The sequence below is a fragment of the Mus caroli genome, unplaced genomic scaffold (assembly GCF_978045245.1).
Source record: "Mus caroli unplaced genomic scaffold, Mus_caroli_1 scaffold_4, whole genome shotgun sequence".
Taxonomy (NCBI): Eukaryota; Metazoa; Chordata; class Mammalia; order Rodentia; family Muridae; genus Mus; species Mus caroli.
The window spans coordinates 134138065-134165451 of NW_028227259.1; the positions used below are offsets into that span (position 1 = coordinate 134138065).

General features: G+C 48.5%; 2 protein-coding genes across 5 annotated transcripts in view; one reads left to right on the top strand and one right to left on the bottom strand.

Annotated features, from left to right (window-relative positions):
* Positions 1–5178: 5178 nt before the first annotated feature.
* On the bottom strand, positions 5179–17982 carry Asl (argininosuccinate lyase). 2 transcript variants are annotated; one of them, XM_021163972.3, is made up of 17 exons: positions 17885–17982; positions 17633–17687; positions 13539–13733; positions 12709–12792; positions 12424–12480; positions 12186–12283; positions 10025–10102; positions 9831–9908; positions 8450–8502; positions 7620–7682; positions 7056–7170; positions 6816–6900; positions 6644–6703; positions 6339–6422; positions 5743–5823; positions 5550–5656; positions 5179–5381 (listed from the first exon to the last, which is right to left on the bottom strand). In XM_021163972.3, the coding sequence occupies exons 2-17, from the start codon at positions 17642–17644 to the stop codon at positions 5237–5239; spliced, it is 1395 nt and encodes a 464-aa protein (XP_021019631.1). In that variant the 5' UTR covers positions 17645–17687; positions 17885–17982; the 3' UTR covers positions 5179–5236. The 2 variants fall into 2 exon arrangements, with proteins under 2 accessions (XP_021019631.1, XP_021019632.1); XM_021163973.3 differs by having other exon boundaries at positions 17799–17939.
* The window catches only part of Crcp (CGRP receptor component), a 39090-nt gene continuing 28191 nt past the window's right edge, over positions 16489–27387 (top strand). The window contains exon 1 of one of the 3 annotated variants that reach the window (XM_085837221.1): positions 16489–16540. Coding sequence is in view for 1 of the 3 variants with exons in the window: in XM_021163974.3 (XP_021019633.1) it covers positions 23064–23071 (8 nt within the window). In the remaining 2 variants the exon portion in view is untranslated. Of the gene's footprint in view, positions 16541–22952; positions 23072–23139; positions 23159–27387 lie in introns of those variants that run through there. The other 2 variants (XM_021163974.3, XM_029477294.2) reach the window with 2 other exon arrangements.

Sequence of the window (27387 nt, forward strand, 5' to 3'; positions counted from 1 at the left end):
ATACTCTAAGCCACTGCTTTCTGTGCTGCTGCAGCTGGCCTGTACCCAGACTTTCTTATCTCCAAGTTTCTTTGTATTCACCTTTCTCTGATCTTTCCTATGAATCACTGTGTTTCGTTTTGCAGATATTAGGTCTTTTTTTTTCCAGTATGTTTATTCAATAAGATATTGTTTTATTGTTGTACTTTATTAAAAAGCTGGCTCTGGAGTTGAAGTATGGTATCCCTCTTCCAACCCAAGCATGATTGATTGTTTGAAAATTTTTCGTACAAAATCTGTGTTCTGGGTCATAAGGCCATCTCCAGGACAAAGGGAAAAAAAATAGCCCAGGAAAGGATACCATATAGTTTTAAAAAGCTAAAATATAAACTCTCCGGGGCTGGAGAGATGGCTCAGCGATTAAGAGCACTGACTGTTCTTCCAGAGGTCCTGAGTTTAATTCCCAGCAAACACATGGTGGCTCACAAGTACCTGTAAAGGGATTGGATGCCCTCTTCTGGTGTGTCTGAAAACAGCGACAGTGTATTCATATAAAATAAATAAATAAATCTTTAACATGTAAATTCTCTGTACCTCAAGATTTATAAGCTTGTTGGATATGGTTAAAAATCTATTTTTTGGTTTGGTTTGGTTTGGTTTTGGTGTTTGGTTTTGGTTTTGGTTTTTTAAGACAGGGCTTGAAACCTTGTGTAGCCCTGGCTGTCCTGGAACTCACTTTGTAGACCAGGCTGGCCTCGAACTCAGAAATCCACCTGCCTCTGCCTCCCAAGTGCTGGGATCAAAGGTATGCGCTATCAATCTGTAAAACAAAAATCCATAAAGAAAACAAGATAACCTGATGCCAACCTTTTCTGAGTTCCTGTAGCTGTGCAGTTTTTATTCCTTTCTGTTTAAACCTCTGGGTTATAGATACCTATCCTACAACTTAATGACTTTCTAAGCTAACAAATACTTAAGCTTTTCAGGTTGTTTGCCTCCATCTGCAGATACCACACAAGGAGGGGAATGAGATGGGAGGTTTCTGGAGGGAAGGCCTGGAAAGGGGATAGCATTTGAAATGTAAATAAAGAAAATATTCAATAAAGGAAAAAATGAAACAAAAGAAAAACAGAAAAAATATAAAATCCTAATCTTTTTTTTAATCAACTAATTCTAATGTACACAGCATTCTACCTGCATGTATGCCTGCGGGCCAGTAGAGGGCACCATATCTCATTATAGATGGCTATGAACCACCATGTGGTTCCTGGGAATTGAACTCAGGACCTCTGGAAGAGCAGCCGGTGCTCTTTTTTTTTTTTTTTTTTTTTTTTGGTTTTTTCGAGACAGGGTTTCTCTGTATAGCCCTGGCTGTCCTGGAACTCACTTTGTAGACCAGGCTGGCCTCGAACTCAGAAATCCGCCTGCCTCTGCCTCCTGAGTGCTGGGATTAAAGGCGTGCGCCACCCCGGCTTTTTTTTTTTTTTTTTTTTTTTTTTTTTTTTGAGACAGGGTTTCTCTGTATAGCCCTGGCTGTCCTGGAACTCACTTTGTAGACCAGGCTGGCCTTGAACTCAGAAATCCGCCTGCCTCTGCCTCCCGAGTGCTGGGATTAAAGGCGTGCGCCACCACGCCCGGCTGCAGCCGGTGCTCTTAATCTCTGAGCCATCTCTCCAGCCCCAAGTCCTAATCTTATTAAAGCTGCTAAATTCTTATTAAGGATAATTAGGCGATGCAAGTTAATGTTCAGTCATCTTATAGATGATCAAATTCCTGCTGGGCACTGGAATAGGCTAATCCACTGTTCAAGTTAGATGCTCATGTCTCCCGAAAGTCTACCAGCTAGACAGCTGACCCATTGAGACATGAGACTTTGGGGGACTTTTTTTTTTTTTTTTTTTTTTGGACATAGTTTTTCACTTTGTAGCCTTGGCTAACCTGAAACTCACAGAGATTTGCCTGCCTCTGCCTCCCAAGTGTTGGAGTTAAAGGTGTGCACCGCCACATCTGGCTAGAGGATTTTTTTTTTTTTTTGAGACAGAGTCCCACATAGCCCAGACTGGCCAGGAAGTCGATGAGCCAAGTGACCTTAGGCTCCCATCCATCCTGTTCTGTCCGGTTCTGTGTTGGGATTTGGACCCATGGTTTTAAGGTAGTTCAAAACACAGAACCTGCTGACCCAGGTTCAATTACATGGAGGTTCACAACTGTCCAAAACTCCAGTTCCAGGGGATCTGACACTCTCTAATGACATCTGTGGGCACCTGGCACGCATGTGGTGTGCAAAACACTTCATGTACATGAATATTTTCTAAAAATTAAAAGTAAGTAATAAAAATACAATTATTTATATGGAAAATTAACACACTGAAAAAATAGCTGGTTAACTTCCGAAGGAGAACTATCTTAAGCTGAACTTCCAGATGAGCTTCCCACCCATTTTTATGCAGTTCTGGCCTAATTGCATGTGGTCTTGGTGTGTGTGTGTGAGTGTGTGTGTGTGTGCCATCTATGTAGATCAGCCTAGCCTGACACAAAGTGATCCTCCTGCCTCAAGCTTTTGAACTTTCTCTCTCTCTCTCTTCTAAAGATTTATTTATTATATGTAAGTACACTGTAGCTGTCTTCAGACACCCCAGTAACTGGTGTCAGATATCATCATGGATGGTTGTGAGCTACCATGTGGTTGCTGGGATTTGAACTCAGGACCTCCGGAAGAGCAGTCAGTGCTCTTAACTGCTGAGCCATCTCTCTAGCCCTAAGCATGAACTCTTATGACTGGCTTTGTTTATACTTCACTAACCTACTGCCTCACTTTCCCTGTATCTCAAAGAAATTAGGAAACAAGTTGCTAAAAGGAAAATGGATTAATTTATACTTTGGTGATAAGTAAAAGAGAAGTCTAATTTCCTCTTTGATGCACCTCTGGTATCTAATGATTCACGGAGAACAGAGCAGGTATACATTTAGCTGAGACTGGATACCCAGTCCTTTCCTGTGGGGAAGAGAACCAGGACCTCAGGCTCTCTCCAGTATCTGTTAGATACAAATATATTTCTTAACTATTTTTTTTTTTTTTTTTGGCTATCCTGAAACTCACTCTGTAGACCAGGTGGCCTTGAACTCAGAAATCCGCCTGCCTCCCAAGTGTGGGGATTAAAGATGTGCGCCACCACTGTCCAGCTTAACATTTTTAAAAATTTATTTGATACAGATAATGAGTACACTGTAGCTATCTTCAGACGCACCAGTAGAGGGCATCAGATCCCATTACAGATGGTTGTGAGCCACCATGTGGTTGCTGGGAATTGAACTCGGGACCTCTAGAAGAGCAGTCAATGATCTTAACCTCTGAGCCATTTTGGTGAACCCTCTCTCTACCCGCCCTTAGTTCTTTTAAAAACAGATGTGTGAATAGATGCCGTGTGTGTGTGTGTGTGTGTGTGTGTGTGTGTGTGTGTCCAAGGTGACCAGATGAGGGAGTTGGGTCCCCTAGAGCTGGAGCTGTGAACTGCCATGTGAGTTCTGGGAACAGAATGTGGATTTTCTAGAAGAGCAGCCAGTACTCTTAACCACCGGGCCACTAACCAACCAACCAACCAACCAACCAACCAACCAACCAACCAACCAAGTCTTTGTTTGTGTGTGAGCTGCTGAATTACAAGCCTGGGAGTGCTCATGCCCTGACATGCATGTGACCTTAGAGAACAACATGTGAGGACTCATTGGTCATCTCCTGAGGATTGCTCTCTGGTCATTGGGCTTGGTGGGAAACCATCTTTCTGGCCTACGGTCAGCCTGGGCTCTGTGAAGCCCTGATTCAAAACCCTCACATACGCAGTCCACAAAACAACAAAAATGTCCACAGCGCTGCCTGTAGCTCTAGTTCATACCGCGCAAGGTCAAGCTCACACTATGCACATAGGTGCTCTATTTTACCAGGAATGCCCCAAAGGTTGTTTTCTGTGACGTTTTGGACAAGGTTACAGTGAAGGTCCCCCAACCTGTTCTGTGTGTCCCCAAGAACGTGTTTCTTCCACCCAGGATGATCAGGGTGCTTCCCCTAGCCTCTGCATCAGTCTGCCTCCAACGGCAAGTGAGGTCCCCACCCCATCCTCCTTTCTTGCTTTTCCTGATCTATGTCAGGTGGAGACTGGTGGTGCCCCACTGGCATTGCACTGTATTTTTTTTTTCTTTTTTTTTTTTTTTTGGTTTTTCGAGACAGGGTTTCTCTGTGTAGTCCTGGCTGTCCTGGAACTCACTCTGTAGACCAGGCTGGCCTCGAACTCAGAAATCCGCCTGCCTCTGCCTCCCAAGTGCTGGGATTAAAGGCGTGCGCCACCACGCCCGGCCTTGCACTGTATTTTTATTTGATGTGTTTTACTGAGAAAGGATCTCATGTAGCTCTAGACCCCTGTGGAGTTTTTTGTTTGTTTTTTCGAGATATGGTTTCTCTGTGCAGTCCTGGCTGTCCTGGAACTCACTCTGCAGACCAGACTGGCCTCGAACTCAGAAATCTGCTTGCCTCTGCCTCCCAAGTACTGGGATTAAAGGCATGCACCACCACTGCCTGGCCCTTGTGATGTTTTTAAAAGGTTACTTTCTTTTTTGAGGTAGGGTTTCTCTGTGTAGCCCTGGCTATCCTGGAGCTCCCTCTGTAGACCAGGCTAGCCTCGAACTCAGAGATTTGCCTACCTGTGACTCCCGAATGTTGGGATTAAAGTAGTGAGCCACCATAGCCTGGATCAAAAAGATTATTAATTTTTAAAAAATGATGTGTACTTGATGAGTGTGTGATGGGCGTGTGTGCAGTACCCATGGAAGCCACAAGAGGGCACCAGATCCCCTCAGAGCTGGAGTTCCCTGAAGTTTGTGAGCCTCCTTATGTGGGTGCTGGGAACCTAACTTGGGTTCTCTGCAAGGGTAAGCGCTGACGCATCTCTCCATCATTCCTTCAGGATGTTTTAAGTTTATGATTTTGTGTTAATCTCGCATTCACAGTTATGCTACCTGCAAGGTGGGGGGTGGGGATCTGGGATTTAAGGTGTAGGAGGAAAAACCTTTGTTCCTGTCTCTCTTTGCATTGGCATTCGTTTTGTTTTGTTTTGTTTTGTTTTTTCCTACTTCCTTCATGACCCCATTGGCTAGCTCAACAAATCCCACAGCCCACTCATGAGGATCACAGGCAGAAGCATATGCTTGTCTTGGCTTCTTCAGGGCTCCATTTTATTGGGGAGCAGCTTTGGGTGGGCGGGATCTAGGGCTCCTGGGCCTGCAGTAGGGCCCGCACCTGCCTGATCTGCCATTCGACACTGGATTTCGCTGTGCCACCCAAGGCACTGTACTGTTCCACGCTGTGACTGTAGTCCCACACGTGAGTCACATCACCTGAGAACAGGGGACTGGGGAGAAAGAGGATGGGGTCAGAGTAGCCAGGGCATCCCAGCCTGCAGCTGCCCAGGATCAGCTTCTGGGATGCAGCACAGCATGGAGATGCAGATGGGGGGGGGGCTGGGAGTGAGGGGACATAGGGGGTAAGGGCAGTGGTGAGCGGGAGGGGTCTGCCACACCTGATGGTCTGCAGCTCCTGTAGCGACAGCAGGTTGAGAGCCACTCCTTTAGTCTCTGCCATAAACACAGCTTTCCCTGAGGCCTCATGGGCCTGGCGGAATGGCATCTATTATAGACATAGGCAGAGGGTGGTTGGGAGTTTGTTTTCTCCTGTGACACCGTTGTCCCCAAGCCCGGCTGCTTCACACTCACCCCTTTGCGGACCAGGTAGTAGGCGAGGTCCGTGGCCAGCATGTCAGGGCTGAGCGCCTGTTTCATGTTCTCACGATGAATCTGGAGGCGTAAGACCAGCAAAAGGAGAGCTTGGGAGACTCCCTGGAGCCTGGCCTACTGTGTCCTCAGCAACGGAGTTATGCCCCAACCCCAGCCCACCCCAAGAGAAATCCACTCTCCGTTTAAACATTTTCATTATTAGCTTGTTTTTATCTTTTGGGATAGGGCTAAGCCAGGTGGCTATGGCTAAGGCGCAGGCCTTTAACCCCTGCACTAGGGAGGCACAGGCAGGCAGGTGGATCTCTTGAGTTCGAGGCCAACCTGGTGCACAGAGTGAGTTCCAGACACCCAGGGCTACACAGAGAAACCATGTCTCAGAAAACAAACAAACAAACAAACCAACCAACAAACAAACCAAAACAGAAAACCTACCCTAGCCCAAACCTGGGGCTTTGGTATCTAACCCATCCCATCCATCCCTCCCCCTCCCAGGCCTGCTGGCCTCATCCCCTCCCCTGCAAATCCTGGTCTGGGCCTAGTGGGGGAGAGGTGGGGGAGGTGAAGGCTAGTCTTGCCTGCAATGTAGAGATGACTCCGGTGGCCACTTGGAGGACAGCTATCATGGTGTCAGACACTTCAAACACAGCCTCCTTGTCTTCCTGGGAGGGGTGTGGCAGTTAAGGGACCCGCAGCCCCGCCCTTCACCCAAGCCTCATTCCTTGTTCCACTGGGTACCCTTAGCACTGAGGGTAGGCACAGACTGTGTGCCCAGGACAGGAGGGAGCCATTCTAAGGGTACCTGTCTGGCTCTCTCAGAACTCTGAGAAGTATTTATGTGGTATAGACCAGAGGATTCCTCACGACACTCCCAGGTTCATACCTGTAAGTCCTTGTTGTAGGTGCTTGGAAGTCCTTTGAGGGTCATCAGGAGTCCGGCACACTGCAGGGGGAGTGACACTGAGCAACTGGGACACCAGAGTCAGACATGGAGTCCCCTAAGGACTCCCGCTGGGTATGTCTGGAAGCCTTGACCCCATCTCTGCCCAGCTCACCCGTCCAAATACTCGGCCCGCTTTGCTCCGGATCAGCTCCAGGCTGTCTGGGTTTTTCTTCTGGGGCATCAAGCTGCTTCCGGTGCTGGGGGGTTGGGGGGACAGAGGCGTTAGGACTGATGGGTCTGTTTATGCCTGGCTGGCCTGCTGTTAGAGGCACCAGGCAAGTCTGGCAAAGGCGGCGGCGGTGCAATGGGATGGGAGGAAATGGTTCCGGTTGGTATGAGATATGGACCTTACCTGTAGGCATCTGAGAGTTGCACAAAGTTGAATTCCTTGGTACCATAGAGAATTAGGTCCTCTGCCATCCTGCTGAGGTGGGTCATACACAGAGAAGCCCAAAACAGGAACTCAGCTGGAAGGGACAGCAGGCCTTTTCTTTTCATTTATTCTCTGTGTGGTCACTCAGAGATGGTCAAAGGAGAACTTGCAGGAGTCAGATCTCTCCATTCACCATTTGGGGCTCAGGGTATCAGGGTGTCAGGTTCACCATGCTTCATAGTATGTGCCTTTTTACCCACTGAGAAACCTCGCTGCCCCTTTTGGTTGGTAGTAGTTATTTTGGTTTTGTTTGTTTGTTTGTGACAAGGTCTTACATAGCTCAGGCTGGTCACAAATTAATTAGCAGAGGATGTCCGTCAATCACTGATATTCCTGGCTCTATTTCCCAAGTGCTGGGACTATGGGTGTGTCCCATTTTATACCCAGTTCATGCAGAGGGGATCAAACCCAGAGCTTCACACACACTAAGCAAGCACACCCCTATCTGATGTACACCCCCAGCCCTGGACTCTGGGGTCTTACCCACGAAGTCTCTCTCACTGGTGGCATCCATGCTGTTGAGTGTGATGGCCCCAAAGTTCAGTTCTAGAGGTGAGAGAGGGAAAAACAGCTAAACTGGAAGGCAAGAAGTGCCCACATCTGGACGCCCAGACTCACCCTTGACCCCTTCTTGGAAATGGGAATTGAAGAGGGGTATGAGGAGGGGAATAGGGTCTCTTTACAGATCTTACGAGGACGGAAGGAGGTCTAATTTCCCTAGCAATAGGTACCCCTGACATAGGCACTGGTCTCAATACCCATAGGCAAGATGTGAGGGAGGTTCTTGGTGCTCATGGATAAGCACTGGGGGGACCAGAAGGTTACACAGGCGGTTAGACTACAAAGGGACGGATGTGTAATCTGCTTTCTGCCCAGAAGCCAGGGAATGGATGTGGTTAATTGCCTGGTGATTTTCGCACTGTGTAGCTGAGACCACACCAGATCCTCCCCCAGATCCTAATCTGCGGAACCCATCTTCAGGGAAGCTGTCATGTGTATTTTACAAAGAATTTCAATGTAACCATGTTTTAAGTTTTATTGCGCATATAGGATTGAGTTACTTATCACCAGGAAAAATTCCACCAAATTGTGCTGTGTTTAAATATGCCTAAAATAAACTACTCGGGGCCACACTCCAGAAGTCTGAACCATCACCGGCTACTGAGTCATGTTGAAACGACATTCCTGGGTCTTCTACTGTTTATATGTGGGCACGAGTTCTCTGTGCCTCTCACATGTCATCTTGTGTGTCTTTGAGACCAGCAGAAGCTAAGAGTGACAGTCTCCAGAGAAGGATGACCAAGGTGCCTCACCTGCACAGAGTAGCTCCCGGTCCACACCCAGAGGGTTGCCTGCAATGGCCCCACTGTAGAGAGACAAGGGTTCACAGAGACTGAGGCTCTGGGTACCAGTCACACGCGACACCCAGAAGCAAGCCTTAGTTACTCAGCTGCTTTCCTGGCCTGGCCACCTTAAGGCCCCAAAAAGTTTCACCATGCAGGGAACATGGTGCGAGATGGGAAGCTGGCTGGGGTTTCAGCGTTTTTCTTGTTTGGTTATCCCCATGTTAGAGACCTGAAAGGCAGAGCAGGGTCTAACTCTTTTCTATTAAAAATATTGTGTGTATGTGTGTGCATGTGTTCTTGTCTGTATGTGAACCATGTGCACTCAGGTGTCCACAGAGTCCAGAAGAGGACCTCAGAGCTCCTGGAACTGATCTTAGAGGCAGTTGTGAGCACCCAATGTGAGCACCGGGAACCGAACCTGGGACTTCAGTGAAAGCAGCTGATGTTCTTAGCCATCTCTCCAGCCTTTACAGTTTTATTTTATTTTTAAGGACCTGTTTTTATTATTCTTACGTGTGTGTGTGTGTGTGTGTGTGTGTGTGTGTGTATGCATGTGTGAATGTATGTCACATGTGTGCAGTGCCCATGGAGGCCAGAAGGGGGCACTGGAGTTCCTGGAGCTGAAGTTACAAGTGGGTTATATTCTGCCCAGGGTGGGTGCTGGGAACTGAACTTCAGTCCTCTAGAAGAGCAGCAAGGCCCTTAAACATTGAGCCATCTCTCCAGCCTACCCTAAAGTTTTCTTTTTTTTAAAAAAAGATTTATTTATTTTATGTATATGAGTACACTGTAGCCGTCTTCAGACGCACCAGAAGAGGGCATCAGATTCCATTACAGATGGTTGTGAGCCACCATGTGGTTTCTGGGAATTGAACTCAGGACCTCTGGAAGAGCAGTCAGTGTGCTTAACCACTGAGCCATCTCCCCAGCCCCTAACGTTTTCAATTAGCAATGTATATTATACAAATCTGGTTTCATTATGCCATTTTCATACACGTGCGGAATGTATTTTAATCATATTTGCTCCTCCATTACCCTCTCTTGTCCTCTTACTACCCTGACGAGTCCTTCCTTTTCTCAACATTTCATGTCTTTGTTGGTGACCCAGTGAGTTTCACTAGGGCTGCTAATAGGCGAATGTGTGAGTGGTTACCAACAAGAGCACGGGCAACTTAACCAATGAAGAAATGTCCGTCTCCTAGCAACCACGGCTGTCTATATATAGACCCTGAGGAAGAGGCAGGGTCTCATAGGCCCCTCCCTCTAATCTCCACGCTTTCCTCAGTCTTGATTGGGTAGCAATTTGCCCTCAGCTTCCATAAGGGGACACTGAGGGCTACTGCCTTACCTCCCCAGTGGTAAGACATTGATTCGCTTCTGCACCTCCAAGAGTCTCTCTGAATCTCGTGTCAGCGCAACAGCATGGCTGTGGGAAATTGGGAAATAGGGGTGGATGGTTGGTGGTAGGACACAGGGAGCCTCCTCTTCCATCAAAGCCCTTGGTCAGGGCCGCTTCCTACCGCCCCTGCTCTGACGACTCACCTCAGGATCCAGTGGCTCCAGCGAATGGGCTGAGCTCTCTGCAAGTGTGTGTACCCTGGGAAGAGGACATCACGTTCCCTGTAGCAGGTGGAGAAGCAGGAGACCTGAGGGACTGGGGTCTGGCAGGGACAGGTAAGGCTTGCTTAGGGCACACCCGGAACACTCTTTTCAGGCAAGGTAAGAATAGACCTGTGGCGCTCCGCCTATAAAAAGGGAGCAGATGCTCACTGCGGATAAAACCGGAAGTGAGTCAGTGAGCTCAAAGACTAAACCAGGAAGGGCATGATGGTGCGGGTCTGCGGTCCTAGTGCTCGGGAGGTTGAGGCAGGAGGACTGCAGTAAGATTGAGACCAGCTTTGGCTATATATGTTGAGTTCTAAGCCAGTCTGTGTTGTGGATGAGACTCCGTCTCAAACACAAAGCCCAAGCTCTGGGTGTGGTGGTGGACACCTGTAATCCTAGCGATTGGGAGGCTGAAGCAGGAGAACCAGGAGTTCAAGGGTGGCTTCAGTTACACAGTGGATTTGGAGCCGGCTTGGGCTGTCTTTAAAAAAAAATAAAAAAAGCCGGGCGTGGTGGCGCACGCCTTTAATCCCAGCACTCGGGAGGCAGAGGCAGGCGGATTTCTGAGTTCGAGGCCAGCCTGGTCTACAAAGTGAGTGCCAGGACAGCCAGGGCTACACAGAGAAACCCTGTCTCGAAAAACCAAAAAAAAAATAAATAAATAAATAAAAAAAATAAAAAATAAAAAAATAAAAAAATAAAAGGAGAGGAGAGGGAAGGAGAGGAGAGGACAGAGAAAGAGAGGAAAAGAAGGAAAGGAAGAAAGGAAACTTGAGGCTAGCCTGGGCTACATAGCAAGCCCCAGGCTACACTTAGTGTCTAACCATCAATATGTTCAATTTCCTGTATTCACTACCCCCTCCTCATTCTTAACAGCAGTCCCCCCCCAACACACACACAGTTCATATCCCTTTGCATTCACACTTAGCAGAGGTCTATGAATGGGGGACACAGAGTTAAGAAATGGGAGACATTGCCCTAATTCTGATACTAAGATATTTCAGGGTCTCCTTTGTCAAGTCTGAAGGGGACAAAGCCAGTCCCAAGGACATTAGAACATGGATGCATGGGACGAGGCTGGCAGGAAGCAACCCTTGGCTCTGTCATCTGCCTTCTGTGTAGGGTGGGGAGTGGAGTAAGATGGGACAGCCTAGATTGGAGAGTGGCTGCCTGCTTTGCGCTTAGTCAAGCCCTTTCCTTGGGCACCTGGAGCTTCAGTCTCCAAAAATCCTTAAACAGATGCTGTCGCCTGGTGCCCTCTGGGCTGTCCTAGGTAGGGGATAGAGCTGATAAGTCACACCCTGCTCCTTATTGCTCTGGGAGCTCTGAGCCCACCTAATACTTCAGGGCCTCATGTCCAACTCTCTTCACCCCGGCCATCTAGATCTCACATTCAGAGAACAGAGCCTGGTGGCCCCCTGGGCTCTATCCTCTGAGTCAAACTGCTGACATGTTCATGAGGGGCGTTGAGCCTGTCATAGTTGGGCCTGTGGGCCTGGAAAGGTGGCTTATTGGTTAAGGCCCCTTGGTCTTGCAGAAAGACCTGGGATTTGACTCCCAGTCCCCACATGGTGGCTCATGGCTAATTCACTGCTTGAGTGAAAGGAGGACCTGATGCCCTCTTCTAACCTCCACAGGCACCAGGCATGCGGGCAGCACACATATACACATGTGCAGACAAAACACTTATACATATAAAAGAAACAACAACACAAATAAACAAATACCCTGGAAAATAAAAACCCAAACCCAACTGGGCCTGTGGAATACTAGTATTCTCTTCCTTCAGGAGGGCTCGGGAGTCTTTGGACTTCGCTTGAGTATTGTGTTCTTCCTCCCAGGCGTTCAGATGTAATTCTGCCTTAGTTGGACATAGACTCACCTCTGGCCCCAGAAGGAGCTAGAGTATACAGACCGGGGAAGACTAGGGAAGACCAGGGAAGACCAGACCCTATCTACTATGCAGCCCTGGGGGAACCATCGTCCATGCTGTGTGCAGACCTCCTGTCATGGCTGGTTTAGGGTTAGCCACACTCATTCCTTGCTTAGATCCCCTCCAAGGAGAAAATTCCCATGGCAGTATCCCCGGGAGACTTACGCCTCTGCCCGGTCGACCATGGTTCCAATGAGAACCCGGAGGAAGGCGGAAAGTTTTGAGCAGGTCTGCCTCATCCACAGCCTGAGGTCCGTGACCACCTGTAGAGAGGAGAAGGGCGGATTCAGGGCGTAATGTTTGCTGCTTCCCTAGAGAACCAGGACAGCAGCTGAGCCTTAAGAGCCTCCTGGACGCCCATGGTTGACATGTTCGTAAAAGAGGGCAGGAGGGATAGGGACACCTGGTCGTTGCGACTTCGTCCTGTGTGTAGCTTCCCCGCAGCTTCACCGATGAGTTCCTGGAGTGAAAAGGCATGAGGTTAGGAACTCCCTGCTCACAGTTCAAGTGGTGACACTCCATCCAGGTAGGGGTCCCTGCCGACCCTGTGGCTCCTTCCCTATGCCAGGGACCTCCCCCTCAACCCCATCCTGCCCAAGTCTCTTGCCATTTCTACTCTGCCAAGGATGCCTGTGATGGGATAAGGTGAGAGAGAGAGAGATCAGTTATGAAGAAGGGTGTGTTATACCTTCAGGCGCCGCTCATTGGCTGTGTGGATGTCTTCATCATTAGGGTGTAATTTGAAGGTGCCTTGGGCCCACTCTTCAGCAACCTGAACAAGGTAGCAGCAACCCAGGGTATCAGGTTGATTGGGCACCGGGAGCCAGGAGTCTCCCTGCCTTGGTCCCGGTTCCACCACGGTTAAATGCCCTTGTATGGCAGCTGATCCATAGACTACTTCCCCATCCCTGAGGAATGCTCTCAGACCCAGTCCACCTTGGTCATGAGCAATGAGGAGTCACTGACAGACAGAGATGGGAAGAGGGTAGGGTGGGGTGGTGTTAAAAGCACTGGCTGCGATTCCAGAGGGCCCAGGTTCAATTCCCAGCACCCACATTGAGGACCACAGCCATCTGCGATTCCAGTTCCAGGGTGTCTGAGATCCTTAGACACACATACATTTAGGCAAAACACCAATGCATGCGAAATAAAAATAAATTAATAAATAAAAAGGAGAGAGGTGATAACTATAGCACCAGCCATCTGAGGCAGTAACCATCTACTTATTCCAAGGTCACACAACAGGCCTGGAATTCTACTTCCTATGCCCCAGGATATGAGAGCCAGGACAAGGCTCAGGCTCAGTGATAGAACAGAACACTTGCGTAGAGTCTCCCAATGACGGGCTGGGGGCGTGACTCAGCATAGAGCATTTGCCCTGCATGCACACAGCCCAGGGTTCCAGCTTCAGCATCAGCAGGAGGGAATGAAGGAGAATGTCAGGCATAGGGATTTGGGCTAGGAGCCTGGGTTCCCAGGGGAATGGATGTAGGGTGTGGCTTGTGACAGGGAGATTACCTTGTCCAACCCTTGCAGTATCTGCTGCATCTCGGCTTTGGTGAGAAGCCCCGCTTTCTCCAGGCCCCTGCTGTAGGCCTTGCTCCCCTGCACATCCACATTCCACAGATGCCGGTCATAGGAGATAGATGAGTTGAACTTCTCCATGATGGGGTCGACAGCACCCACAAACCGGCCACCCCATAGCTTCCCGCTCTGGCCAAGAGGACAAAACAAAACAGACTCTCAAAAGGGACCCTTGAGAGAGTTAGCCAGAAAGGGCGTGGGGTCGTCGTCCTAGGCATTAGACATTATTCTCACTGGACAAATAGGGCAGCTGAAGCTCAAAGGCTTGGGAACTTGGTGGGCATGCAAGGAGATATGATAGAAACACAATTCAGGGTTCTTTCTCACCACGTGGGATGGACCAGGGGGACAGTGGCATTCCCGGAACCACACCAAAATTACTTTTCTCTAGCCAATAGATCACATTGTGTAATTGTTGTTATTTTGTTTTGCTTTCCTTGTTTTCCGAGACAGGGTTTCTCTGTGTAGCTCTGGCTATCCTGGAACTCACTCTGTAGACCAGGCTGGCCTCCGAACTCACAGATCCACCTGTCTCTGCTTTCAGAGTGTTGGGATTAAAGGCGTGCATCATCACCACTCTGTCCAGCCTCTATTTTTGTATCATTGTTTTTCTAAAACGACATTCCCTGATCCCCCACCTCCAGCCACCAGAGAGCAGCAGGATAGGTCAGAGAGGCTTGTGTTTGGAAAGAGAAGGACACAGGCCAGGATATGGACAGGCCATAGGAAGGGATGCAGAATATACAGGAAACAGCTAACCCAGGACCAGCAGAAAAGCATGGTAGGGACACTGGTGGCGGACATGGAGTGTGTGAGTGTGTGTGTGTGTGTGTGCAAAAGCCACAGGGAACATAAGGTTTCTTCCCCTTGGGTATACATATAACTCCTTGAAGTCTCAGTTTTGCCTCTTTACAAAGCAAGGAAGGTTTATACCCACAAGATAGGCTTGTTATAAGCCGTGACCCTTAAATAGAGTTCATCCTGTTGTGGTGACCCCCCCAACCATAAAATTATTTTTGTTGCTACTTCATAACTGTAATTTTGCTGCTATGAATCACAATGTAAATATCTGTGTTTTCTGATGGCTCCACACAACCCCTGGGAAAGCCCCACCCTCAGAGGGGTCATGACCCACAGATTAAGAACCAATGTTATAAGCATTTAGTTTGATATCATTTGCAAAGCGAATACATACTGAAGGAAGACTGGGGGGTGTTCAGGGTTAGGGTGTGTGCTCTCTGTTTTCTCTGCTTTGTGTGTGTGTGTGTGTGTGTGTGTGCCTACATACACACACAAGAATGCTGGAGTCAGTGGTGTCTTCCTTAATTGTGCTCTACCTTATTACTTATTGCTACTATTAATTTTGAGACAGGGTGTCTTAGTTAATATTCAAACCATCACACAGGGCCCCACTCTGTATCCTTGGCTAGCTGAGAACTCACTATATACATGAAGCTGGTCTGGAATTCCTGGGGATCTTCACCTTCTGCCTCTACCCCCCCGCCTCCCCCCCCCCCCCCCCCGTGCTGGGATTACAGTGTACCACCAAGTTCTTAGAGACACTGTTGCTCACTGATCCTGAATTTATCAATTCAGCTAGGCTGGCTGGTCAACAGCTTCAACTTCTTCAGCACTGGGACCCAAATTCAGGTCCTTACCCTTGCAAAGCAAGCAGTTTACCAACACTGCCTCCTGAGCCCTGAAGTGTCTCAAGGGAGCAGGCACTTTGCTCTGGCCCCTGGCTAGGAGCCCACCCCCTCCGTGTTCAACCATCAGAAGGACTCTGAACCGCAGAAGCAGCCTCCAGCATCATCCTCAGCTCTGTGAGAGGATCTACACCTGACCTTCGAAGGATCTCTTTCAACACCCTTCCCCCTGGGCCCCTGGGGCCTGTGGGTCAGGGCCAGACAGTCAGTATGGAGAAACAAGTCAGGAGGCTGCAGGGGAAGGCCCAGGAAGCATCCTGCCACTGCCTTCCTTTCCAGATTTTCAGCCTCTGTGCCTGGTTTGTTGGTAATAACAACTCCTTAATAAGCAGGACAGCAGCCAGAACAATTAGTATCAACCCACAGAATGGCTTTAGGCAAGCTGAGGCCATCTGCAGCCCAGACCACTGTGTTCCAGGAGTGCAGAACTCTGAGCTCCAATTCCATCAGCAGGCTTCCAGACACACACTCCCCCTTGACCAGGCCCATTCCTATATTTGGAATTTAACCTAGGGCCTTGTTTGTGAAACACAGGTGCTCTACCACTGAGTCATAGCCCAGTCCCTTAGTGAGAGATTCTAAGCTGGTGTTTTACCACTGAGCTACAACCCCAGCCATGTGTTTTGGCTTGTGGAGATAGGTTCAGTTCTGGACCAATACAAATGGAGAGGGTATAGCTGCAAGCTGGAAGCCGGGTAGAAGGGGGAGAGGGCCGAGTGGAATGAGTAAGATTCCATTTAAATGCACAAGAGAAGCATCGGAATAGTTAGTTAGCCGGGTGTAGTGGTGCTCGCTTGTAATACCAGCATTAGGGAGGCAGATGCAGGAGGATTAATAGTATGGGTTTTTTTTTTTTCCCTTTGTTTGTTTTTCAAGACAGGGGTTCTCTGTGTAGCCCTGGCTGTCCTGGAACTCATTCTATAGACCAGGCTGGCCTTGAACTTATGGAGCCCCTCCTGCCTCTGTCTCCCAAGTGCTGGGTTTTGAGGCATGGGCTACTGCAATTACATGGTACTGCAATTACATCCTTTTATGAAGTGGACACCAACACCCCTACTTCACAAAGGAACTAAGAGGTCAAGGACCCTGGTGTACAAATCATATCTGTTTGGCTCCAAAGTCCAGCCCTTGTTCCTGACCCTCCGCATGACCCAGCAGCTAAGTAGATCAGGCCGTCGTAACTCAAGTGAGTTAAATCTTTAATCGGAATGATGAGCTACGAGGAAGGAGGTGAGTTGCCAGCTAACGAAGACCAGAAGGGACCACACATGCAGGCATCTGCTTCCCTACAGCCTCCATTCCCTAAGAGTTCAGAGCGATGACTCTTGAGATCCATCCCTTACAGGTGAAGCCCAATAGCTGTCATCATTCCATTTACCAGATAAACCAACCAAGCCCACGGGAGACCTATATCTTGCACACCTTTCACTAAATAGGAAGACAAGCCAGGGATTCCTGGCCCGGGGGAGAGGACAGCGACACCCTAGGGAGTCACTGGGGCCACGGAGAGAGGTCCCTCCTTCCTGGCCGGTTCTATATGATGGACCTCAAGGACAATTTAGGGACTCAAGTTTTCCTATACATGGGAACAAGTGAATAGGAGGACCGTTATCCTGTTGGGCGGGGCCTGACAAGAAGTTGTGGGGTGAAAAGCGGTCTAGCCTGGGCTAAAAGTTAGCCATTGTCTCAAAGAAAGAAAAACAGGGACTGGAGAGCCGGGCTCAGCCAGTAAGAGCACGGATGTTTGGTCTTCACCCACATAGTGGCTCTCAAACATCTGTAACTCCATTCCTTTAGATCCCACATAGGGAGCAGCCAGCCCCGTGGTTCACAGACGTCTATACATGCAGGCAAAACATCCATACAAATATACATTTTAAAATAATTCTTTAAAAAGGGAAAACGCAGGGCTCAGTAGCTCATACCTTTAATCCCAGCGCTCTGGGAGGCAGAAGCAGGTGGACCTCTGAGGTCTAGGCCAGCCTGGTCTACAGAGCGAGTTCCAGGATTCCACATGGGAACTCTGTCTCAAAAAACAAACGAAAAAAAAAAAAACTACAAAACAACAACAAAAACAAAAAGCGGGGAAAACCGCCCGACAAAGTGGCCAATAGTGAGATCATTACGTTAGCCACTAGGTGGCGCAGGATGGGCAGATAGCGACGCGGACATCCCTGAGTCTACGTGAAGCCAGTCTTTGGAAGTGTGGTCGGGAATTTCAGGATCACTGCAGGTCTGTGTGGCAGGAGATGGCCCCCATACGCGGTTCAACCCGACTGGTTCCTCCCCTCTCCTTTGCAAGGTCCCCTCAGTCCTACACACCTCTGATGCCATGTTGGGCGGTTCCTCCTCCTCCTGGAGCTTCTGTCTTACGAATCTGGAAGACAAGACCACACTGACCAACTCGGCTCCGGAGGTCTACGGGGCAGGGACGGAGTTTGGACACCTGCTCGGCTTGCAGGACGTGGGCAGCACTCAGCAAGCGCACCACAGACTTCGCGTTCCCTCTTGTTTGTTCCCTCTGTCCCACGTTCCCTGGACCTAGTGGATCAAGACCCTCAGGGACCAGGTTACCTTCTGGTCTCTCCTGGCTTTTTCTGGTCCGGATGGCGTCCGCTGCCCCTCTGTCTTGTCCCCGCCTCCTGGAAGAGTAGAGCCAATTGGGAGAGGTGGGTGTGACTCATCAATCACGCTTATGGGCGGGACCACCTCTGGCTAAGCTACTAGCAGCAGGAAGAGGTGATTTCCAGGGAGTCAGCACTAGCTGTGCTGAGGTCCAAGCACATAAAACCTTGGCTGAGGTGAAGACAGATGACAGGTTTGTCATCCCAGCAGCACCCGGGAGGCTGAGGCAGGAAGATTGCTGGAGGTTCCAGGCCTGGGTTGCAGATGAACCTGTTTCAAAACAGTTTCAGCACTTGGGAGGCAGAGGCCGGGGTGGGGCGTGGCAGGTAGGGGTAGGTGGGTGGGCAACAGGGACTAAAGAGTGAGACCTTGTCTCAAAGTAGGGGGCAGTGGTAGGGTCCCATGCTAAATCAGGTATGGTTTTGTATGCCGGTTATACCAGTACTCTGGAGGCTGAGGCAAAAGGCTTGCTTTAGGTTCCAGGCCAATACAGACTACTAATGAAGCATGGTGGTATACGCCAGTAGTCCCGGCTTTCGGAAGACTGAGGGAGGAGGACCAGAAGTTCTAGGTCATCCTGAGCTGCATAAGCCAGCTCAAGGTAGCCTGGGTTATGGAATTAAAAAAAAAAAAAAAAAAAAAAAAAAAAAAAGGCTGGCAGTCAGGCTGTGGAAAGCTAGCTATCTGCTAAATGCTAAGTTACCAGTGATAACTGTTAGCACATACCTGTGATCTCAGCAGTCGGGAGCCTGAGGTAGGAATGTCAAGACTTTGAATCAGGGCTTAGAGAGATGGCTCGGCACAACGAGCTAGCCTTGAAAGGTTGGCCGGCTGAGTTCGATCCCTGGAAATCATATAGAAGGTCAGCTGTGGGACTCATCTGTGGTCTCAGTATTTCTACTCAAGACGGGCGAGAAGACTGGAGGAATGTGGGGGCCAGCTAGTCTGGGACTTGGAGCAGTGGCAAATATAAGAGAGGCCCTGCCTCAATAAGGGGAAAGGCAAGAACGGACCCCAATGGTTGTTCTCCAACCTCCACACATGTTCTGTGGCAAGTGGTGCACACCTCCCCTCCCCCACCCCCAAACAAATGCCTACCTAAAGAAAAGATGGATCCAGTGAGGTGCCTCAGTGGGTAAAGCTGCTTATTGTCAAATCTTACAATCTGAGTTTGATTCCAGGACCCACATAGTGGAAAGAGAGAATGACTTCACCAAATTGTCCTCTACACTCTACGCATACGCATGATACATACACGTGCATGCATACTACATACATAAATGTACGAAAAAAAGGACAAAAAAAAAACCAAACCCAAAAGTTGGGATGTAGCCCAGTTGGTATTTCTCTAGAGAGTCTAGAAAGGGATTCTAATGGGCAATTGAGGGTTAAAACTCAGGGCTTCCTTCAGTCTATCATGTTCATTCTCAAAGCAGGAGGTCTGGGCTTACCTTGAATCAGCACAAGAACATGGCTGGAAGAGTGGGCAGCGGCCACTGTGGAGACCAGGTGTGTCATGATAGACCTCCAATCATGGAGAAGGATGCGTGTATGTATGTGCATTATGTATGTGCCTGACGTCAATGGCAGTCAGAGGAGCACATGGGCATCCATGGAACTGGAGTTACAGACGACAGTGAGCCTCTGTATGCGGCAAGCTGGAAACTGAAACTGGATTCTCTCCAAGAGCAACACATCCTCTTAAGCCTGGAGTCATCCCTACAGCCCCTTATGGGCTATGGATGTTTTTAAATCACCAATAGACCAGAGATGCTAGAGATAGCCAAGATGGGACTGGGAGCATCCGGGGAGCATGCTCAGTAGTTGCTAGAATGTCTGTATCACACAATGCAGGACTTTAATCAAACGTCCATGCCTTGTGTAGAAACAAGTTTTCAAAATCATGCCAAATAGACCTCGATTATAGTAAGTGCTTAAGAGTTCTGGTATGGCTCAGAAATAGAGCACTCGCTTAGAATCTATGAAATGAGAAGGGCATGGCTCAGCAGTGGACACTCGTCTAGAATTGCCCAGGGAGGATTTGGAGTTTGTGCCTGTCAAAAGAAGCTGGTGGCATGTGTCAGAGTAGAGCCCTCTCAGAGCAAGAGGAATAGAGAGTCTTAGTTCACTCTCACCCTGTGAACGTCAGCCCCGGAAACCTCAAGCTCTGGTTCTTAACCAAAGAGCAGAGAAAGTTTAGGAAACCTTAGGAGAAGCCTTGGGATACAGCTGGTCGAGTGCTTGCTTAGCATGCATGAAGCTCAGGGCTTGAATCTTAATCCTGCTTAAAGCTAGCATAGTGGCTCATGCCTGGGATCTCAGCTGTCAGGAGGTGGAAGCAGGGTCAGGAGTTTCAGATCTATTCAGGTTTATCCTCACTTGCATAGGTGAGTTCATGGTGGGACTAGGCTATATGAGATCCTGTGTCAAATAAACGAAACGAATGAAAAATATTTAGGAGAGTTAACTAGATCTCTCTCTCTCTCTCTCTCTCTCTCTCTCTCTCTCTTGGTTTTTCGAAATATCTTGAGTTCTAACATATTGTAGGCACTGCGTTAAATATTTTAATGGATAGCCTTTTTTTTTTTTTAAAGATTTATTTATTTATTATATGTAAGTACACTGTAGCTGTCTTCAGACACTCCAGAAGAGGACGCCAGATCTCGTTACGGATGGTTGTGAGCCACCATGTGGTTGCTGGGATTTGAACTCTGGACCTTCGGAAGAGCAGTCGGGTGCTCTTACCCACTGAGCCATCTCACCAGCCCCTGGATAGCCTTTTTAAGTTCTCATGGAGCACATCTAGAAGGCGGCCCTGATAATCGCCACGCTCCTCAAGGTGAGGAAAGGAGAGTCTGGGAGAGTAGGAGACACGGAGGCAGGAAGTGTAAAGATTAGCATCTCAGGACACACGTAATATCTGCCCATCTGCCCAGGAAAGCTCTCCAAGATCTGGCTAGTCACCCGAGGGATCCCATTAATGAACAACCCGCTAACAGGGTTGCCACCCCACCGAGCCTCACATGACAATCACCCGCCTTTCCAGTCCTTCAGATGAAAACAAAGGGCAAGGAAAGGCTGGCGATGCAGCTCACTGAGGAAGTGCCTTCCCAAGCATCCCCAGCACTGCTTGGGAGGGAGAGGCAGGAGGATAGAGAGTTCAAGGGAATCCTTTGCTACATAGCCAGTCTGAGGTCAGCCTGGGCTCCTTAAGACCTTGACTCAAAACAAAGAAACTCAAACAAAAACCAGGTAGTTCAGGACACTCACTGATTTATCAACCAGGTTGAGCTCACTGCACAGGTGTCTAGGTGGATGCCATTTGAACTTGGGTGCCAGCCAACTCCCCTACTTGCATTAACTCCCCTACTTGCATTCATCTCTGAACCAATTTATGGCGGGGCTCTCCGAGGCACTGTCTTCCACGAGTCTATCTCTGAAGCCTTGGTTTTGATCGATCCGCTTTCAACGCACCTCAAACACTCTTGGCTTTGGGACGCCTCTTTGTCCTTGTTAGTCATTCCCCTGACTGTGCTAGAGTCTAAACACAGTGTGTTATTTATGCCCTGAACTGGTCCTCCAACTGGGCTGTCAGCTAGCCTGGAGAGTGTGTATTATTCACATCTGAATCACCAGCACCCAGTGGGCAATCACGGTAAGACTGTTGAGGGAGTAACACCATGAACACGATTATGGGACCCATTCTCCTCAAGACAGGTACAGGGCACCATTCAGTCTTAACGTTTCGATGACTTTTTTTTTTTTTTTTTTTTTTTGGTTTTTCGAGACAGGGTTTCTCTGTATAGCCCTGGCTGTCCTGGAACTCACTTTGTAGACCAGGCTGGCCTCGAACTCAGAAATCCGCCTGCCTCTGCCTCCCGAGTGCTGGGATTAAAGGCGTGCGCTACCACGCCCGGCTTACGATGACATTTTATTTACTTGATAATTTTTAATTTTGTTTTAATTTTTTCTTATTTTCAAATACTATCATTCTTGGATGTACCTGTTGCACACACACACACACATTGGTTTTTATGAGACAGACTTTTCTTTTCTTTTTGGTATTTTGAGACAGGGTTTCTCTGTGTAGCCCTGGCTATCCTGGAACTCACTCTGTAGACCAGGCTGGCTGTGAACTAAGAACTCAGAAATCTGCCTGTCTCTGCCTCCAAAGTGCTGGGATTAAAGGCATGCGCCACCACCGCCCGGCTGAGACAAAGTTTTCATATAGCCTATGGTGGCCTCAAACTCCTCATGTAGCTGAAGATGACTATGAAAAACTGATTTTCTTGCCTCCATCTCCACAGTGGAGGAATTACAGGCATATGCCACCATATCTTCCAGACACCCTCCACTTCTAATACATAATCCCCTGCAAACCATTTTAACACTCACACCTTTAATCTCAGCACTGGGAGGCAGAGGCAGGCAGATCTCTGAGTCTGAAAGGCTACTTTATGAAAATCTGTTCTCCCCCCCCCCCCAATTTTTAACGGTTGTATGGGAAACGGGATCTCTACATAGTTTACGTTGACTGGAACTCACCATGCTGCCCAAGCTGTCTTCGAACTCAAGGCATTCCACCTGTCTCAGCCCCCTACGTGCTTAAACCATCCCCCCAGTTCTCTGTCTGTTGAGACTGGGTTTCTCTTTTCTCTGCCTCCTTCTTCCCCCCTTGTTGGAATTAGCGGCTTGTGCTACCATGCCTGGCTTACGTTTTTTTGTTTTTAACAAAAACAAAAACACAAGGTCTCAAATAGCCCCCGATGGCTTGAAAGTCATTATGTAGCTCAGGCTGGCCAGAAACTCCTAACAATTCTCCTGCCTCAGCCTCTCTAGTGCTGGGATTACAGGTATGAGCCAGCATGCCCGGTTTAGGGATTTTAACGCGGCCAAGGCAAACCCTAACAAAACCTGCACTACGAAAACGCTTGACAGTCTGAAGTTAGACCAGGGTAGGAGCACCTAGAATTAAGGAATAACCGGGCGTGCCCCGCAGCGATCCCGGCATGCATCCCGGCAGTCCCAGCGTGCCTTGCGGCACACACACGGAACTGGTGAGCAGAGCAACGCCGGCGCAACGTGAGACTCTTCTCACGGCGGTTGCGTACGCCGAGGCAGAGGCAACATGGAAGTGTAAGCGACACGACCGGGGGAAGCCGGGATCATCTGGGGACCGTGAAGCGGCCGGCGGCTAGACCTCGGGACCCGCGAGCAGGACGGGTGGGCGGGGTGCACGGGCCGGAAGTGCCTGGAAGTGGGGCGGCAGGGGAGGGACCCTGCTGCTGTGGGAACTCGCTCGCCTCCCACATCTTTTGGGGAGTGGAATGTTGGAAGGATAGAGGGGTTTCCTTTTTTTCTTTCTTTTGGTTCTGGGAATGGATCCCAAGACCTTGTACGCGCTCTGGAAGTAGTGTGATCCAGAGATAACGTCCCAGTCATTATCACTATCTTGGGATGTGGACTTTGCATACGCTAGGGAAACACTCTACTACTGACTGAGTCATATTCCCAGCCAGCATCATCACCATCATCGTTTTGTGATGGTGGAAATGGTACCCAGGACTTTTCTGGGCAAAGGCTTTGTCACCGACCTGCATCGCCAGCCATTATCGCTATTATTGTTATTGGAAAATTGAGGAAGGTATCCAGGGTTGTGACCGTACTGGGTGTGCTAGTTTTCTTTCCGTTGCTGTGACAAACACCACGACCAAAGCAATTTAGGAATAGAAAGGTTTTTATTACATCTTACACTTCCAGGACACAGGCAGGAAACCGAAGCTTCAGAAACAGTTCAAGGACTCTGATGTCTGGTTTACTGTCATTTTCTATTTTTTTTTTTTTTTTTTTTCCGAGACAGGGTTTCTCTGTGTAGCCCTGGCTGTCCTGGAACTCACTCTGTAGACCAGGCTGGCCTCAAACTCAGAAATTTGTCTGCCTCTGCCTCCCAAGTGCTGGGATTAAAAGCCTGTGCCACCATCAGTTGGCCAGGTTGTACCCTCCTTCATCATTTAATAATCAAGATGAACCCTCATGGACATGCCCATAGACCAGCCTGATAAGAGGCAGTTTGTCACTGAAGCTTTGTCTCCTTTTGATGATTCCAAGCTGTTTCAAGTTGACAGTTAAGACCAACCAGAAAACCAGGCCAAGTTTTCCCCCCCTCCCTCCAGACAAGGTTTTGCGGTAGAGGTCTGGCTGTCCTGGACCATGCTTTTTAGAACAGGCTGGCCTTGAACTCAGATATCCATCTGCCTCTGCCTCCTGAGTGCTGGGACTAAAGGCGTGCGCCACTACCGCCTGGCAACTAGGCAGATTTCTGAGCAGTACCCCCAGCTGTTGTTGGGATATACTCTTCTTCCTTCTCCTCATCATTATGGTCATCATTTTGTGATGTTGGGGATGGTACTCACGGTCTTACACGTGCTTGGCAGGTACCACTGAATGACAGACACCTTCCACACCATTATTATCACTGTTATTATTGTGATGATGATGTGGTGTGGTGCTGGGGATAGAACCTAGGGATGCTAAGCAAGTACTTTATCACTAACACACACACACACACACACACCATCATGTGGTGTTTGGGATGGAAGGGACCTGAACATGCAGTCACTCACTCTACTAACAACAAAGCTACGTGTCAGCTTATTTTTCCACACTTTTTTTTTTTTTCTTGAGACAGGGTTTCTCTCTGTAGCCCTGGCTGTCCTGGAACTCACTTTGTAGACCAGGCTGGCCTCGAACTCAGAAATCCGCCTGCCTCTGCCTCCCGAGTGCTGGGATTAAAGGTGTTCGCCACCACGCCCGGCTCCTGTGCCTTTTAATATATGGTCTAATATATAGTCAGAGTTGGGAAACTGGACCTCATCTTCCTTGTACAGCTAGCACTTGGAAAGGAGAGGCAACAGATACATAACAAGCCAGCAATAGGCTTCAGAAGAGAGTGCCTGTTGGCTGGCTGTGAGGTGGGAGGGAGCTCTAGGTGAAGTGTTCGTTGACTTTGATGCCCTTTTTCTGGTATCAAAGGGTAGCTTTTCAGAACATGAATTGATGGCACGCTGCTTCAAGCTTAGAAAAGTTTAGCAATTCTGTTCGTCACTCCGTCCCCAAGTCAGGTGTGTGGCAATTAATAGGCACTGCTCACTTGTTTGGTGTGTGCTTTTAAGGAAAGAGTGTCAATAGATCATTTTGTTCTGTGTATTCAGAACTCTGTTTTCCAAAATGCCTGTTTACTTCTGTTGAACTGACTCAGCAAACTTTGCAGGGTAAATTTCAAATAGCAAGTCAGCTTCAGTCACTAAGGAGTTGCTCAAGGGCACTGAGTATCCACCCACCTACTGCACAGACTCCACAGTCTTTAAAATTCACTCGGGCCCAGGGTCGTGCTCCTTAGGAGTGGGGGCAGGAGGAGCACAAGGCTGAGGGCAGTGGCAGCTGCAGAGCAGGTTCCAGGCCAGCCTGGGAGTCTGTCACATAGTGAGAGCCTGTCTCAAAAACACAATGAAAAGGCCCAGTCTGTACTGAGGCGATCCTGCCTCCACCGCCCTGTCCCCTTCTGTGCTGGCTTGAGTTGTCCGGCAGTGACTTGGAATGGCCAAGGTCACATTTCTCAATCAGGAAAGCAGAGTGCCATGGGATTTGGAAATGACATTACCTGTGACTCAGATAGAGCCATTGGCCCTGAAGAGATCTCCCAGGAGCCATGTTCCTCTGAGAGCACAGCTAGTGTAACTCAATTTGGGGCAGAAACAGGAAGCCTGTGAGCTGCTTTCATGACTAAGTGGACATGATTTGATTTGACTTTTTAGTTTTTGTTTTTTAAGGACAGGCTCTCATTTAGCTCACATTGGCCTCCTCTGTGTAGCTGAGAATGACATTAAACTTCTAATAATTTTGCCTCCATCTCTACAGGCTGCCATGCCTGGTCTGTTTGGAACCAAGGCCCTTGTGCATGCTAGGCAGGCACTCTCCCAGCTGAGCTATGCACCATTTTCCTTGTGTTAGATTCTTTCTGAAAAGACTACCCTGTGACGTGGGTGCAGTGTCTTTGGGATGCAGCAGATTTGTGAAATTGCGGCTGTTTGCTGAGTTACCAAGAACATGTGGCTAGGCTCTGCTCCCATCGCTGTGCTGTTAACTTGAGGCCTAAGCTGACCCGTGTTAGCTTTGGGAGAGCCCGCTGCAGTTGTTGACTGGGGAAAGCAGCCATTGCTCGGGCCCACAGCTCTGCAATGCTGTGCTGTCCTTTCACCGTGTAGGCGCACTCTGGTGAAGGAGTAGACCATGGTTTGTTGTGCATTGTGTCTGCTCTCGACTGCTTCGTCTGAAGGTTTGGGGCTCTGTTGCTAGTTTCCTTTCACCTAGTCTGGCCTCATTTTTCCTAGTCATAGTTGTCTTCTGTCTCACTGGGGCTTCCTACTGTGTGAGCAGGTCCCTTGAAGCTGAACCTCAGCTTCATCATCTGTAGACTTAAAATCATGTCAGTAGTTCCTGCATCCAAGAGGTTTTAGCTCTTTTTAAAATTTATTTTATGTATGTAGATGTTGAGAATTGAACCCAGGTCCTCTGGAAGAGCAGCTAGTGCTCCTAACTACTAAACCATCTCTCTAGCCCGAAATAATCTTTTCTTTCTTTCTTTCTTTATTTTTTTTTTAAAGATTTATTTATTTATCATATGTAAGTACACTATAGCTGTCTTCAGACATTCCAGAAGAGGGCGTCAGATCTCATTACAGATGGTTGTGAGCCACCATGTGGTTGCTGGGATTTGAACTCATGACCTTTGGAAGAGCAGTCAGTGCTCTTACCCACTGAGCCATCTCGCCAGCCCTCTTTCTTTCTTTCTTTCTTTCTTTCTTTCTTTCTTTCTTTCTTTCTTTCTTTCTCTCTCTCTCTCTCTCTCTTTCTTTCTCTTTCTTTCTCTTTCTTTCTCTTTCTCTCTTTCTTTCTCTTTCTCTTTCTTTCTCTTTCTCTCTTTCTCTCTTTCTTTCTCTTCCTTCCTTCCTTCCTTTCTTTCTTACTTTCTTTCTTTCATTCTTTCTTTCTTTTGTAAATGAGGGCCTCCATTCATGGAGGTCCTAATCTTAAACTCTGTCATTGAATTTCACCTGAGCATCTTTCTGAAGTGAGAAGTTTAGGAGCTCAGGAAAATGTAACGACAATGACATTTCTCAGGCCCTTGCAGTGCTCTAGATAATTACATTATGAGATCTTACAAATGCAGAAAGTGTGCCCTCCATGTTGTTGGTGAGATCTATTTACAGAGAGGAAATCACCTCAGAAAACTCACACAGCCAGTGATAGATAGCATGGGGTTTTGAATCAAGTTACACTTGAATGTGTTTTAAAAAATGAAAAGGTTAGACGGGCGTGGTGGCGCACGCCTTTAATCCCAGCACTCGGGAGGCAGAGGCAGGCGGATTTCTGAGTTCGAGGCCAGCCTGGTC